This window comes from Jaculus jaculus, chromosome 6 (assembly GCF_020740685.1).
Source record: "Jaculus jaculus isolate mJacJac1 chromosome 6, mJacJac1.mat.Y.cur, whole genome shotgun sequence".
Taxonomy (NCBI): Eukaryota; Metazoa; Chordata; class Mammalia; order Rodentia; family Dipodidae; genus Jaculus; species Jaculus jaculus.
Window position 1 is genome coordinate 75735322 of NC_059107.1, and position 17646 is coordinate 75752967.

At 35.9% G+C, this 17646-nt stretch overlaps 1 protein-coding gene across 5 annotated transcripts in view; it reads right to left on the minus strand.

Moving 5' to 3' along the window:
• Ryr2 (ryanodine receptor 2) overlaps positions 1-17646 on the minus strand; it is a 737098-nt gene that overhangs the window by 402480 nt on the left and 316972 nt on the right. For all 5 annotated transcript variants that reach the window (XM_045151997.1, XM_045151996.1, XM_045151994.1 and 2 more), the window contains exons 4-5: positions 7557-7571; positions 3320-3394 (exon numbers count right to left, since the gene is read on the minus strand). In XM_045151997.1, the coding sequence (XP_045007932.1) occupies positions 3320-3394; positions 7557-7571 (90 nt within the window). The remainder of the gene's footprint in view (positions 1-3319; positions 3395-7556; positions 7572-17646) is intronic.

Consider the following 17646-nt stretch of genomic DNA (forward strand, 5'->3'; position numbering starts at 1 on the left):
AGGAATGTTAACCAAGGTCCATAAAGACAAGCAACTGGCTGGCCTTAGTCATTCCTACCTGCAGCACACGCTATAGTGCCTAGCACACAGTGGTGCTACACTACTATACTTTGAGTTTACTCTTGCTTTTATGATTTTGGTTTGACATAGGGCCTCACTATGTAGCCTGGGCTGGCCTTGAACTCATACTCATCCTCCTGCCTCAGCCTCCCATGTTTAGCTGTTTCTCATATATTTGAGTTCTATTAATCTGACATTTATATATTTGAGTTCTATTAATCTGACATTTAAAATCAGATCATTGACTGAATACTCATGGTTGATATTAACAGTTTGTGTTGCTTGCTGGATATTTTTTTCATACTAATAAGCCAATTTATTTAACAAAATAATAGAACTGATATAACAGCTGTCATGAAATTACAACTCCCTTAATTTGAATCATTAATAGCCAAAATAGCTAGTAAGTTTATATTTCTTCCATTGTTGAAAATGTATTATCTGCTTATTCACAAATTGTTTCTATTTTTATGACTTGCTTTTCATGATACCTTTTATTTTAGTTTCCTAATTAGTATGAACTTTGATATAAATCCTTCATCCATCATGTTTTCTGCAATTCTTATCTAGCTTACCAAATTCACTTTTTTTCACCTTTCCTAATCTTTTTTTTTTTTTTTCTTAGTTATGGACATACTCAGTATGTAAGCAGCACATATTGGTATCATCTTTACCCTCATCCCTGCTCCTCCTCCAAAGGGACTCTCCTTGTTGGGAATGCTGGTTAACCCCATGGGGATTGTGGGTCGTACATTGTGGGGTAGCCATCAGTTATGTGGAAGAAGCAGTGTCTCTGTGCATAATGTCCCAATTTGTGGCTCCAACAATCTTTAGGCCCCCTCTTCCACGAATTTCCCTGGGCCATTTTGGGTTGGTTTTAGGTCAACTTCGGTGATGGGCTCTTGGGCTTGCTGGATATTTCTATTGAGCTTATGTTTGGTCTCTAATCTTATTTTTGAATACTTAATACATATATTTAACATCTGTTTTATTTACCCATAGTTTCTGTCTTTTATCTCCCTTGCACTTTCACTAAATCTCTTCTTCCCAACTAGCCTTTTCCTACTTTCATGTCTTTTTTTTGTGACCCACTGAGTTTATTGGGGTTATTTGCATAAGCTTGCATAAGAGATCATTAACTGGAACACAGGCAACTTACAAATGGCTAAATCACTAAAGAACATGATTCCCCCACCCCAGGATCCATCAACTGCCAAGAGCTCCTTCAGGAGAGGGGAGCCTCATAAGCATTTTGGCCCATGACCTGTCAGCATTTTGCCCAGATATATATGTCACATTAATCACTGCCAACCCCAAAAAGAAGCTTCTCTGATTGATGCTGAGAGTAATACAGGTTTAAAGGTTTAAGCATAAATATTTATAAGGCAGTTTCATATGTCATTTTAGTATAACAATAGTATTAGCTTGTCTCTTAGGGTCCATAAATACCATAGCTTTACATTACCAGACATGAATTCCCTCCTCTGGAGCAGGTCTCAAATTCAAAAAGTGTTAGGCTACTCTCATAACAATCCCACCATTGTTGCACCAGTGGGAATATAAGGTGTGTAGCACACAGGATCTAGAGCGGGGTAAAATCGTTGATGACTTTTCTTCCCCAGAAGCCTGCAAAGAATCTTCCAGTACAACTATGAAAATGAGCCAGCAGGGAAGAAGCTTCCATCCTAGTTCCAGCTTGATTTCTCTCTGGGCCTTATGTTTGTGCAGGAAGTGAACTGAGCTGCTGAGCCATCTCTCCAGCCCTTCACCCTGGTTCCTCTATGTCCTTCAACCACAGCTTGTGGTGTCTTCAATAATAGGGCCTTACAATCTAGTTTTGGTTGGCAACCAAGAGAAATGGCCATAGCCTATATTGTTTGAGGGGCTTCTGTGGTATCTCTGGACAAAAACTACTAAGAAAGTATCTCTCTCCAATCACTCATGTTTTTATTTAACAACCTGGCTTCATGGAGCAGCTTCACCTCCCCCGTAGGGTGCCTTCCTTCACACTCTTTCTTTATCAGTTATATTTTAATTTGCCTACAAAGGAGGTCTCCATATGACTTTTTATTCATCCTTGATTTTGGCCTGAAAAATTTAGACAAATGAGAATTATCTTCTTTCCATTGTTTTAAATAGTACTGGTTTTAACCTAGATATGATCCCAAGCAAGGGCTCTGCCACTGAGGTATATCATTTTCCTTCTTTTTAGGTTTTATTTTGAGGTAGGGTCTCACTATGTTTCCCAGACTGGCTTTTAAACTTGTGGTCCTCCTGCCTCAACTTCCCAAAGAGCAGGGATTATAAACTTGCACCAAAAGAGCTACAGCTGCTTTTGAAAGGGAATGCTAATACGTATTGTTCTCTCATACACTGAGATATGGAATATCATGTACTCAATTCTTATGATGAAACATAAAAAAAATCAAAGTGAAAATTTGGTTATATGATAAGAAAGAGCTCAAGAACAATAGGAACAGAAAAACTGAAATGGTATTAATTCTGACAGATTTTCTTCTTAACGTGATCAAAAGTTTATTTTGTAATTTCTAATTATAGAATGAGTATTCATTGTTTCATAATTTAATAAAACTTTAAAGTGAATACAACAAAATTTTATGTATTACCTATATAATAATTCAATAAAATATAAAATATTGAAAATGTTACCTTTTTAATATATCAGAGGTATATAATGAGAAAAAATGTGACTAAGAAGAGGCTAGTGGATAATTGGGTGAAAAAAGGAGTGATATGGATAAAGAAGGAGAATGCCTAATAGCAAAGGAAAATAACTTAGTGGGTAGTACTAACATTGAACCTCATAGACAGAATTTTTCTGATATACTTTAGAAGGAAACTTTAATTCATTTATAAATGCAAAATTTAAATCAAAATCAGAAAATGAAGAAGTTTATTATTTGATTCATATCCACCTCTTCCCAAAACTGTTCTATCAAAAGATATTAAAAGCAGGAGCTATATATGATATAAATTGTCAAGATTTATGTCCTCTATTGCTCGTTAAAATGTAAATGAATAAATTTAATTGCCAAAATGGGAGTCAAAGAATGAACTTTAAAACTATCTAAGCTGTACTTCATTTTATGAATAAGACAATTGAACAGGGTTCAAGGATATTACAAAACACATATACACAGGATCATTCATCACATTACTAGAATGATGTTTATCAACTCTAAATATTGACTATCCCCAAGGAAGCAGAATTAACAACAAAATGAAAATGTCCACTCACCATCCCACTGTACGAGTGGCGCAGCAATATGGCGTGCCCATACAGAAGTGTCCTATGGCCACCGCCTTGAGCAGTCTATATAAAGAGGAAAGAAAGGGTAGACAGGAGAAACAAAATAAGCAAACCTAAGTCAAGAAAATGTTCTTCTGTCCTCCACAGAAAGCTTAGCAGGAAGAATGAAGCAAAAGAGAATTGCAAAGCCAAGTCTTTTGGAACTGACTCTGACACTGGAATAAGTACATCAAGGAAGACTCCATTGACAGGATGGGGCATCTGGTCTAGCTACTGAGGATGAACTTGACTTATGTGAACAAGGATCACAGCTCATCACTATTCATTCATGTCCCAACCTTCAAGTAAAATCTATGCCACACTGTTATCTATCTTCTATAGCACTCCTTTTCAAAAGTTCACAAGTCATTTCAATGCCAATTTAGTTAGTATTAGGCATTTACAGGCTGATAAGTTACCAAGATATTATCAAACATTTCACCCAGGGAACTCATATTGTAAATTTAAGCTTTTAATGTCAATGTTTGAATTTACATTTAGTGTCCAACCTATACATTGACTTAGAATAACACAAGGTATGGACGGTTACTAATTCTTCTGTTACTGTTCTTTGTGGAGACACACACACACGCACACACAAACACACACACACACAGAGAGAGAGAGAGAGAAAGAGAACGAGAGACTAGATTTTGTCAGCTACATTTGAGGCACTACTATCATAAGCTTAAAATGGAACACTGCAAAAGCCCATGAATATATAAAATCAGAGCATTAATGAAAGAGATAAACTAAAGTCATATATATATACACATGAAAACCACTAGCTCTATGTTTTATTCTTTATTTGTTTTCTAGTGTTTTATGGAATATAACATCTAATTATTTTAAGATTTAAGATTCTCTGTATAAAATGCTATACTAAACAATTAGGATATTTCTCAAAAGCCCAAGTCTTTATTATGTAAGTGATTTGTTTTAATTATGTCAGAGCTGGGATGCACAATCCCAGCTAAGTCAGAACTTAGTTATATAATACTAAAATTTTTGCCTAGCACATGCAAGTCTCTAAATTTGATCTCATAAATAAACTCTACAGAATGTTTCTATGTACCTTAACAGATCTCATGGCATTATAGGAGTTAAAAAGCAACTCTTTAAAGGCATTTATTACTTTATATACTTCTGAACAACATTCTCAGCCATAGACACTTTAGACAGCAAGGGAAAATTAGAAACAGAACTTCTTGTGCAGTGTTTAGATATTTAAGAGGAAAGCTTTTTATGTATGTATTCACATATTTGTGTCCCGAATATAGAGCAATTAGTTATGACTGGGAATAAGCAGAAAAACTATCTCTATGCTTAACCTTGTTATGATCTAAGAATGACTGAATACAAGCCTGAGCAGCACCCAACACAGAATCAGCAAGAGTCTGGCATTTCCATCTAGTCATGGGTTCACAATTGCCAATGATTCTCAAACATCCCTCCACAGAGTGATAATGGAAGGGTCAGTGCAAAGTCAGCCACTGACCACACGGCAGCTCACTTGTTATGGTATCTCACCCGCAAGTGTCTTGACCAACTCATTACCATTTAATACCACAAGCAACAAGAAAACATACACCTAGAGCTAAGAGGGTTGCGGTGGATTGATTCAAGTGTCCCCCCAAAAGTAGGTGTTCTGAATGCTAGGTTCCCATCTGATTCCCAGTTGGGAATTAACACCTCTTGGAGGTGGTGTAATACTGGGGGCAGGCTTATGGGTGTTATAGCCAGTTTCCCCCTGCCAGTGTTTGGCACACTTTCCTGTTGCCATTGTCCACCTTATGTTGGCTAGGGGGTGATGTCCACCCTCTGCTCATGCTATCATTTTCCCTGCCATCATGAATCTTCCCCTCAAGTTTGTAAGCCAAAATCAACCCCTTTTCCCACAAGCTGTTCTTGGTTGGGTGACTTATGCCAGCAACAAGAATCTGACTACAACAAGGGTCAACACCACCCTTCCCTAAGAGTTCAATCAGAGCAGATCCTGACTGAATGGTGAACCATGATCAGCTTCTTTTTCCTGCTAAGTGGCTAAAATTGCTCTAATTGTGTGTGTATGCCTTCCCTTTAATATTTTCCCATCATTCAATGCATTGGCCTCTGGCCTCCCAATTAATAGAAATCAGAGGCTAATTATATTATTTTAGGCACAACTGGCTTGAACTGGTATCCATCATCTCTGTATTTGCACCAGATTTTATATTTTATATTTTATTTTTGTATTTGTTTTTGTATGACTCAGCTCCTGCAAGGGAGCTAGAATAACTTGCTTGTATAATGGCTCTATTCACCTGTCACTAAGAACTGGATATGGAAGTATTTAGGAATTTGTTACAAGGATAAAATAAACAAAGTAAATTAAGATTTAGCAATAAAAAGTTGATTTTTGCAAACTGAATGTCATTGTTGACAATGCTTTTAAAAGGGAAATACGTTCTTACTCAAATGCTGCTGATAATACTTTCACAGCCCAAACACTGGTGTCATAATTTGGCAGGTAATATCTTTTGCTGATAAGGTACTAAAATGTTTTCCAATAAGAAATAATAGCTAGAATAAAATTAAAGAAGATTTTCTTTATCTTTTTGATAGGTGGCTTTAAGGAAGCACTTGGCTCAGTGCTGTAACCTAAACTGCCCAATTCCTCAGTATGGGTGAAAAAGTGCAACTTGGGAAACCCACAATGTCTGAAAAATGTGAATGAAAATGTTAACTAAGCATGGAAATGCATAAGGACTCTATGCCTTACTTAAAGCAACCTTTTCAACCCACATCCAGAATGTCTATTAGTATTTGCCAAGTTTATATCTTTTGAACTAATATGCTTTTGATATTATAAATTATAGTAAGCCTTTATTAGCTAAATATAAATTAGTGTATTTGTTTCTCAGATTTAAGAGAAAAGTAAACTTCATGAATGTTATAGGAGCACTGATTGACATATAAAAACACAAATAAAAATTCAAGTATATATCACATACTACTATATTCTAGTCTTTTTATTCTTCTCTAATATCTTCATTCAGTGACATCCCTGGTACATTATATTCTTTCATATATCTCCTTTTAAAGACTTATTTAAAAAAATAGTTGAGAAATAAAGCAAGCTAAATTTTCACTTCTAGAATAACCAGAAGTAGTTTACTCTTGGCTCTTCTAATATCTCAGGATAAGTTTCTGTCACATTCATACAAGTGTCCTCAAATAGCCAACATTGTCCCCAGAGTGAACATTCTAAATGAAAAAAATTAAAAATACATATATCTTAACTGAGGAAATTGCTAATGTTGACTATCAGATCACAGACTCTATAGATCCTATTGCTTTAAGAGGTCAGATGTTGCCCAAAGCTGAAGCAAGCAGACAACCTTAAATTAAACTTTACTCTCTTATCTGATGACTTCCTGACTCTCCCTAATTCACCCTGATTATCAGGACCTTAGGGTAGAACTCCTCTTTACAGACATTGAAGGACCAGGGGCCTTCCTCATATTCTACATTTTCATCCATTGCTTCCATGACTTCTTTCAAGTAGTCTGTATTCATACACACCTCTTTCCCTCAGAAACTCATAAAAATAGACAATTCCCTTTGTACTCTGAGTCTTAAATCTTTCTCTCCCTTGCTCCTTCCCTCCTCTCCTCTTAGGACCCTATCATGCATAATACTAAAATACCAATAAAGCTCCAATCTAAAGAGTAATTCATTTAGCACATTTCATTTGAACCTGCTACCTACCAATTCTCTTAAACTTTCTTAATAATTTAATTAATTGACTAATCAAACTTAATTACAATATGACCCAAAGAGATCAAAAGTTATTTAAATTGTAAAATCTAAGCAAATCTAAGTAAATCTAAGTTTACTTATACTTAAAAGTTCCAACATATAGCCGGGCGTGGTGGCACACACCTTTAATCCTATCACTTGGGAGGCAGAGGTAGGAGGATTGCCCGTGAGTTCAAGTCCACCCTGAGACTACATAGTTAATTCCAGGTCAGCCTGGACCAGAGTGAGACCCTACCTCGAAAAAACAAAAGATAAAAAGTTCCAACATATGATTTGACATTTTTAAACTTTAAAATGTAAAGAAAGGTACTATGAATCCTAAGAGACAGCAAATGTACATCACTGAACCAAAAATTTACACATAGCAGAGCAGCCAGAGGCTTACCTTCATCATGCATTTCTGTGAGGGCAGAAAGGAAAGAGAAAAATAACAAACATCAGTCATTTCACAGACTTATCTTAAAGCATCACTTATTTAAGCAACTCTATTGTAGTACATGGAGCTATGTAAACAATAAGCAAATTCTTTGTGTTATTGCAAAAAACTTAATATTTGACTACATGCTAGAGAAAAGCTATAGCAAGCAAAATGTTTTAAAAAAATATTTATACCTTAGTTTTTAGGTGTGTTTTGTGAGAACATGCCACTCTACTGTAATTCAGGATTCAATTTATAATACATCTAAGTATTAAGAAATATAATCTTAAATTTATCTTTTGAAAATACTAATAAAAACTTTCATTTCATCTTTTGCATATAAATGCAGGGATAAAACAAAACATAACCAGATTTTAATAAAAGTGGTAGATCAGAAGAAACAGGTAAGTTGGATTTCAATGAAGTGCACCTTGTTCATGCATATAACAGAGAGTAATTCATTAGACACAACATGTTATGAAGGGTGAATTCCAAAGAAAAAAAAATCACAAAATGAATACTCTTGTTTTCCTAAAATGTCACATTCTCTTTGCATAAATTATAATAGCTCATTTTTCTTCTATAAAACATTTTGCATATGTCTTCATTCATTGTTCACAGATCACCTAAGTTTCCTGGACTTGATCCTAGGAGGAGTACACAGATGACAAATATAGGGAGGGTTTAGTTGTCAGGAAGTTTAAGTTCTACAGGGAAAATATAGTTTTATCTTCATTATTTTTAAAGAAATTACCAAGGGAAAGTTCTCTAATACAGATATTTGCAAAGATTATAGCTGTGTTCCTAAACATACACACATGGTAATATATATGTTACTAAATAATAATTCCACTGAGAATGGTATTTTTCATTTTCAATGTTATAATTTTAATGGAAAATTGTAAAGAATTTTTTATTTTGGCTTAGAAAATATAGGATGTTTAGTTATAACTTGTATCAACGGTAAGTGACATGATAACACTTACTTTTAATATCAAAACAGACCAGGTAATGATTACATGTAATTTAACAATAATGGGAATGTTACCCAATGAGAAGTTGTTAGATCACTCTTATGACTTAATTTGAAGAAACAAACAAAAAAATCAACACTTTGCTATATAGCACATGACTCATACAGATACTTCCTTCATGAGATTTATTTTTAATTGAGCTAGGTTTTGAGGGTTCTCTAAAACTGTTCTCTTTATTTTTGTCTAAATTGAACTATTTTAAAATTTCAATGGATTAACAAAATACTGTTCAACAGAGTACTGAGGTCTTCTCTTTAGAATCTGTAAGTTGTACATGTCTTCTGAAAGAATAAGACACAGAAGGAAGAAAATTACATATGAAATGATATAGAATGAAAAGTACAAATATCAAGTGTTGAAGGACACATCTATAAAAAGAGAAAGAACAGGCATAAAATGCACAAGACTTTTTCAGAAATGACCAAGAGCATGAATGATCATTGGCAGCATTACCTATATTAGCTTTCTGTACAAATTTCTTATTGGATAACTTGGCTCAAGTTCTAGCTATTATTAAAGTGAAAGCATTATGAGCTACCCCAGAGGAATCTTTTACTGGTGAGTAAGAAAGCAAAACACATTAAAAGAAGGTAGGCATATTACTAAATGCAATCTGAACCCTGTTTAAGTCTAATGAAGAAAGAAAAGAATAATGAGAAAAAGAAACCTTTAAAATGTGAATGAAATGATGGAAGGGAAAGAAAAGACACATAGATTTACATTGAAGTACAGGCCACTTTTGGTGCTGAGAGTATCATTTTATGCTTATAACAAATATAATGAAAAGATTAATTTGATGTATTTCAGTCATAAAAATTTCAGGGGACAGGAGCCCAAATTCCATAGCATGAAGTGGAGTATCACAATAAGAACAAATGTAGTTTAGGCATACTTTAAGAGTCATGGCCTGGTTTCTGCCTTAGAAGAATATTTTCAATGATGATTAATTTACATTGAAACACAAAGGGAAAAGTTTTAATTCTTTAGAGAAAAACTGCATGTAGCAGTAACAGTATCAAAAGTTCATTTAAGTGCTACAGACCTAACAGGTTAAATGACATTCCAGGTAGTAGTAAGAGCAGAGGCATGACCACCGACACACCCAGCATGAAAGCAGGGGGAGACATGGCTAGAATTCCATTTGAGCACAAGCATGGATGGTGCTTCCAAGACAAATGCATGATTCAAAGCACCAGAGTCTTCTTTGGTCTGTAAGCTGGAGTCACTGGTACAGTAGCTCTTAAAGACCTAAAGGATTTTCTTGTCAAAATCACATGTTTCCAAGTATGGAACCACGTTAAATTGCAATGGATGCTTTATATTGGTAACAAACAGTGTACATCAAGAGGGTGCATAAATTGAGCTCAAGAGATGGCTCAACAGTTAAGACACTTGCCTGCAAAGCCTGAGTTCAATTCCCCAGTATCTATGTAAAGCCAGATGCACAAACTGGCACATGCATCTGGAGTTCATTTGCATAGGCTGGAGGCCCTGGTTTTCATTCATCCTCCCTCCCCCTCTCTATCTCAGCTTGCAACCAAATATATATATATGTACACACACATAATTTTTTTAAGAGAATACTGAAATCAGTCATTACAAAGTAAGAAAGAAATTCATTTAACTCCCTCACCATAGTGGTGGCTGCCAGGCCTCCATGATATTTTTAACTAATATTTCTGTTTAGTGTCATGAAAACAGGCTTTAAAAAATTAATACTTCTACATACGAACTGATATTAAACTTGAACTGAACTTTTATTGACAGGTCCCCTCAAAAATACTAGACAAGGGCTGGAGAGATGGCTTAGCAGTTAAGCACTTGCCCGTGAAGCCTAAGGACCCTGGTTCGAGGCTCGATTCCCCAGGACCCACGTTAGCCAAATGCACAAGGGGGCGAATGTGTCTGGAGTTCGTTTTCAGTGCCTGGAGGCCCGGGTGCACCCATTCTCCCTCTCTCTCTCTATCTGTCTCTTTCTCTGTGTGTGTGTTGCTCTCAAATAAGTAAATAAAAATGAAAAAAATGTAAAAAACTAGACAAATAATTATCAGCAAAGTAACATACATTTGGGAAGCTTGCCATTAAAAAGAACTAAATGCAATACTCTGAGAGAAGCTGGGCACGGTGGCACGTGACTTTAATCCCATCACTCAGGAGGCAGAGGTAGGAGGATTGGTATGAGTTCAAGGTTACCCTCAGACTACATAGTAAATTCCAGGTCAGCCTGAGCTAGAGCAAGACCCTACCTCAAAAAAATTAAAAAGTAATACTTGGAGAGAATTGGGAAAGTATAGGCTTGGGAGCCCTTCTAGCAAAAATTTTCCATTAAAGACATAGAAAGCTGTGCTCCACGCATAAAATGCTCATCAAAAGTCAAGGGGCTGGAAAGATGGCTTACTGGTTAAGCGCTTGCCTGTGAAGCTGAAGGACCCCAGTTCAAGGCTCAATTCTCCAGGACCCACGTTAGCCAGATGCACAAGGAGGCACACGCAACTGGAGTTCGTTTGCAATGGCTGGAAGCCCTGGCGCGCCCATTTGCTCTCTCTCTCTCTCTCTCTCTCTATCTATCTATCTATCTCCCTCTTTCTCTCTCTGTCACTCTCAAATAAATAAATAAATAAAAGAACAACAAAAAAAATCAGACCTTTTTTTTTTTTTTGACATCTTGTCTCCATGCAATATGAAGGTAGGATCTGGGTTCCAGGATTTCCCAGAATCTTCCAATTGTCGCATCGCCTCTAAGAGTAAGGAATTATCTGGTAACTTTACTATCTTGAGAAAAAGAGAAGTTATCTCATCACCAAAGGCTAGACGTGTTGGTGGCTATTTTTACCTGATGGTCACAATATTTTGAGGAAACACAGTAATTTAGTGTGAACAATTTCAAATTCAAAACATGTGCCATGTATCATAATATAGACAAGGTCTACTATTGCTCTTAGGATGATAAGATTCCATGTCAATGATTAACTTTCTAAGGCTTCCCTACAGAAAATATCCAAAAATACACTAGTGAGACCTTGTCATGTTGATGGAAGGTCTAGAAAGCATGCGTCAGAACAGGGCTCAGAATTCAGCAGATGAAGAACAGCTCACAAATGACGCCTCCCATAGAAATACTCTTGTGTCACTCATGCTGATGACTCCTGCAGAGAAGCTCTGTGTCACTCACTGGCATCTAGTTGCCATGTGTATGGGTATGTTTAAAAAAGAATTTTTTGACAGATTTATAACAACTGTTGTCTTTTTAACCTATCAATAACTCTGTACACAGTATTTAAATAGGCTGTCTTTCCATCTGAGTATAATGGATTTGACATGTGTATGTTTATATAATTAACTACTTCTGCTTCACAAGGGTGAAGGAAAATAAATGTTGCTGATAAGCTACTGTAAGACATGATATTTTATCTGTGACACAATTTTTATATTACAGAGCGCAGGGCTATCTGAAATGAAGGAGAACACAATTTAAGATTTTCTTCTATTTCCAATTTGTCTTAATAGGGAATTCTTCTAGGTTAAGAAGCATAAAGTGACCTTTGTAGAGAAAATATGGGTCATAGTGACCTGAAGAAATATAAAGCTGGTGCTATATCCAGACTATAGCCTGAATATAAATGATCACTAATATCAGGATATAAAATGATATATTTAAAAATTATTTTGAGCATGAATTAATATTCAAGTGTGAAATGTATTATTTTTAATTGAGTTAGGAACATCTGAAATAACAATTATAATAGCATCATTATAAGTTAAAAAACAGATAAATGAAAAACATAATTTGGTCTGTCAGTCTATTTTATTCTTCTATTCTTTACTATCCCCAAGTAGGACCTGAAATTCCTGGCCTTGATGCTGGAAGACAATGCTATAGGATAGGAAAGGGCAGCAGAAGGCAAGATAGAAATAAGTTAAATACTCTTTAAGCCAGGAGTCAGGACTCAGAACTAGTATTCTCTTTTATGTGGGAAGAGTCCCATTCGATGCTCCAAAGAGACACTGGTGAAAGAAATGAAGTAGAATAAATGAAGGATGAAGGAGAGGATGAAGAGTTGGAGGAAAGGAGAGGGGCTGAACTTAGATGAAGTTATCTAGAATTATAGTATTGGAGAATCTACAGATAAGCCACTTTAATGTGTGTAAATAGATTTGCATGCATTTAAGTTTTATTAGGTCTTTATAAGTCTTAATCTATAGTTATTGAATATATTCTAGACAAGCAAGTATGATGGATATTAACATGGGTCCCCTGTAGCAGAAGGAAACAATGGCAAGTACCATCACATCCTAAGTCACACTGTTAATACCACTTAGTCAGGAGCCACCAGAAAAGGGTGCAAATCTGCCAGCTTCCCTCAGCTGAGCACCAGCTTCAGACTATTAGTAGACTAGAGAACAAGTGGATGCTATCTGAGAATAAAAGACTACTAGGCTAGGAGTCCTGCCTCCCGCCTGAGCTTGCCTGCACCACAGGCCTGGTGATGGACACCACCATCCCCGGAAGCTGGAACACAGTATAACAGTGATGTATAGAGATAGAGATGAAATGTTTCCTATATCCCCCATGGGGAGGCAGCTGAGAAGGGTCAATACTACCATAGGTAAGTGGTACAGCATTGAACACAGCCAGCAGAGAACTGCTCCAGAAGACACCAAGAATTCAAAAGAAGAAGAGACCTGTCCCAATTAACTCTAAGACATGCATCTCAATGCAGCAGGAGAAGGACAGGTCAGTAATTTCTGGTGACAGCAACACCCCAGAGACATCAGTTAAGCCCCAATGAATAACACTATGATCAGAAAGCCTTCCAACTAACCCTCCCCTACTCTTTCCCTCCCTCAACACCTGAAGAGGATGCAGAAGAGGGTCCTGAAGAACTGGAAGACATAGAGAGAAGCTGCTTCCCACACATCCTGCCTCCAGGCTTCCTTCCAGAAATGGCCTATGCTCCCCACCTGGACAAACCTTCAGGTTCACCCCCACAGGGCATCATGATGACTCAAATAGGGCTTGTGTGATGTGAAATGCCTGTGGAACATTTCACTCTGAATCCAAGGATGTCTATAGAGCTTATTTAAATTTAACACAAAGAAGAGAGAAATAGCCCCACAGAGCAATTTTGACAGGCCTGAGGTAGGGTGCCAAGAGATGTTATTTTCTGATGCCCTTCCAGAATGTCTACTGTAGTAGAATTTCAAACCTTCAGTTGCCAAATCATAAAATTTGAAATGTATAAATCTCCAAACCTGAGGAATCACTGTAGTCTGAAATTCACTAACACATATCTAAACAATGAACTTCAATGTTCTTAGTTCTTGAAGAAGCCTTTTATTATATATCCAAATGATGCCTATTTCAATATTACTATATTTCCAACAAAATTAAGAGAGGGTCAAGCGGTTGCTTTAGAAATATAAACTGGATATGGTACAGAAGTACAACAACTGAAGCGAGCAAATACAAACAGAAACAGGGATATGTTTTAGGATGCTATGAGTGAAGTGGGAGTCAGCAGGGAAGTGGCATAGCAGTTCTTAGAAGAACAGAACATTAACAGTCAAACAGGAAAATTGTGGAGCCTCATTTTGAATTGTAACTCCCACCAAGGAAGGTATGTATTTCTCAGAACAGTGGAAGAGGTAGCAGGAGTTTCAGACATAATGAATTTAACCTAACCCCAGGAATATAATGTAGAAGTTGTTAAAGACCAATATAAATGCTGTCCTCATGGAAATGGTAACTTAAATAAACACTTAGCTACAAAGATCTGAAAGAGAGGAAGGGAACAGTCTCACAAGAAACCAGGTGGACACAGAGCTAGATAGGACCATTCCTGCAGGACCCCTGGAAGGAGAGAAATAGGCAAAACTCTCAAAACGAGAAACAGGTCCCAAGATAGTGATGGGATAAGGAAGCAGCAACTTATTAGTCAGGTGACTATCCTATTAAGACAGCACAAAAAAAAAGTGAAAATTTGTATTATCTTGTAATTGGGGGAAAGTAGAGAGGGTATACATGTTCTGCTGAGACTCTAATCTCCAAATTCCTGGGTTGAAAGAAAGATTTCTCTTACCTTACATGGACTATGATCTCTTCTTCTCTGTGTCTCTTTCTCCCTCCCACTATCTCTCTCCTAGCTCTGTCCCCCTCCCATCTCCTTTTTCTTCCTTTTCTCCCTCCTTCTTGTCTACTTCCTTATTTTCTGTCTCCCCTCTCATCCCTGCTTCTCCCTCTACCTCTTTCTCTTTTCCTCACTCTTTTTACTCCCTCTTGTATTTTTGAGCCTATTTTTTCCTAACAGTAGACGACAATGTAACTTGTCCTCATGGTCCACACTGTTGACAAGTTAGGCCCTCTGAGTTTGCCTCTTGTAACTGCCTTTTCTACATAATACAGCTTACTGCCTTCACTTGTTAAGATGACTCCACTATAGAAAAAGCCCTACTTGTTTTATAGTTGATGGAAAAAATGATCAGGGCTGATCTGTGGGATTCTTCAGATGAAACAGTCACTGTTCTTAACATACTTAAAGCCTTTCTTGTTGGCCAGAAGCATAGTGTCATTTATATAATTAAAGCCAATTATATAAAACTATGTGGTTCTGAGAATGGAGAATGCTTTGACAGACTCCATCTCAGAAGAAGCTAATCAAGTCATATGAGGTTCTAACTAAGAAGGTTCCAACTGGAGACCTGAAGAGCAGTTTGTTACAGCAGAGCAGTTAGTTTAAACACTAAAGTACAAGCCACACTAGGAAGCAAAATAAAAGATTAGAGGCAACAGCAAACATGCACTTTTCAGTCACAATTTCTTTGCAGATACATGGAAACACATACCCATTTTTCCACATCAACTTGCTGTGGAAAGAAAAAGCCAAAAATAAATTAAAAAAAAGTAATCACCTTGCAACATTTCACTGACTGTCATTTAAAGTAATTAAAATGTGACCTGTTTCCTAAAATTTACTTCCAATTTTATAGGCTAAGCAACAGTGTTCAAATTTTAAATTAGCAACAACTTCAACAAGCATTTATAATCTCAATTAATTTAGTAATCAAAACTTCATAAAGTATTAGGCTAAGACTGAAACAGTACAACAAAATAATAATAATGTAATACATTCAAAGGCAGAGTTTGAACACTTTCCTAGTTATAAAACACATTATGCCCCCTGATTTTAGGGACCATTACTAAAAATCTCTATTTAATGAAAAAAATAATTTGAAGACATAACACTTCATGATAATTTCTCTCACCACATTGAAAGAAAGATTTCTCTTACCTTACTCTTTTGAGCACTACATAAAATTTCACAATATAACAAAAAGGCATGCATTGTCAAATAATCTGAACTTAAATAAGAAGTTAATTTTAAATTTACTAATGAATGTATGCTATCTTCATAATAAGTATGTGACCCTTTAAAAATAAATGACTATGAATGTATTTATAGTGTAAACAGAACAATCATAAGTAATAAAAGAATATCTTCTACTGTGTCCTCAGAGTCCTAGCAGATCATCATAATGAGAGATTCACAGAGGAATACTCAGGTGAAAAAATAAATTGCCATCACTCACTCCCTTCTGTAGAATGTATGATTGACATCCAGTTAGAACTGAAGTTTGAGACTCTTCAAGAATGTGCTAATTGATTGGTCTCTCTTGTTTTCACCTTAGAAAAGACATTAATCCAATAAGAAGTAAATGCTACTTAGGGGAGAAATATTGCACTAGAATCTACAACCCTTAATAACTAAGCTCTTGGAAGGTATGAATCATAAAAATATAATGTAAAGAGTCAGGATATTTTATGTTAGAAGGTGATTTTATGAGTCTCAGCCTAAATATTCAGACTGAATTTTATAAAGCCCTTGGGAAATTTAATAGATTACTTACAAACTTCTAACTTTCTCAGTAATTTATTTAGCTGTCAGGAAAATATATTCTAAACTTACCCTTTCCTTGCATTTTAAAAACACACTTTTGTTATTTAGGAACACTTCACTGATGAGAAAAACCTGCTTTCTCCTTATACATTATCATTGACATATAAGTTTCAAGTTCTCATTTTAAATATAAACGTATTCCAGTGATAAATCTACTTTTCTTTAATCTCCTTGGATTAACAGAAGCAAAAGAACACAGGTCAGTTATCACATATTTTCTTACCCACAAAGGATAAATTCTTATATTTATTCTTTTTCCAAATAAACAATTTAATGAAACAAAAGAGACTTCCTTTCCATATTTATCAGGAAAATTAAAAATGCCAGATTATAGAGACACCATTGATTATCAAATATATGTTATGGCATGTTCACTTTTAAATGCTAGTCATACCATCTTATGCACACATATAAGCACACACTCTTCAGTGCAAAGACAAGCACTGTAGGATTTATCAGAAGAAAGAATTGGTAATCAGCCAGGCATGGTGGCACACACCTTTAATCCCAGCACTTGGGAGTCAGAGGGAGGATCAGGGTGAGCTTGAGGCCACCCTGAAACTACATAGTGAATTCCAGGTCACCATGGACCTGAGTGAGACCCTACCAAAAAAAAAAAAAAAAAAAAAAATTGGTAATCAAGAGTCAGAGTTAATTCTTATGAGAATAAAAGCTGTTTAATGATGTTTACTACAAAACACAAACCATTCTCCAAGGAGCAAGGCTTTGATAGTAATAGTAGTAGACTCTATTCAAACACCCAGATAAGCTTAGCAGATGCTGGGAGGTAAATGGTCAGCTAGACACACAAGACAAGACAAATGGCTCACATGTGTCAAAACTAAATAAAATACAGAACAGTTATAATTATGCACAAGCAATGCAGAGCTATTTCATGACATGTCTCATCAATGTTAACAAAAATCAATTAATTAAATCTCTGTAAACAAGGAAGAGAAAAATGATTTAAACAGAGCTGAAAGATAAAAAAAAAAATCACAAGAACTGACCAATTTCAAAACTAAATAATTACCAAATTCACAAAACATGTAATACAAATGAATAACT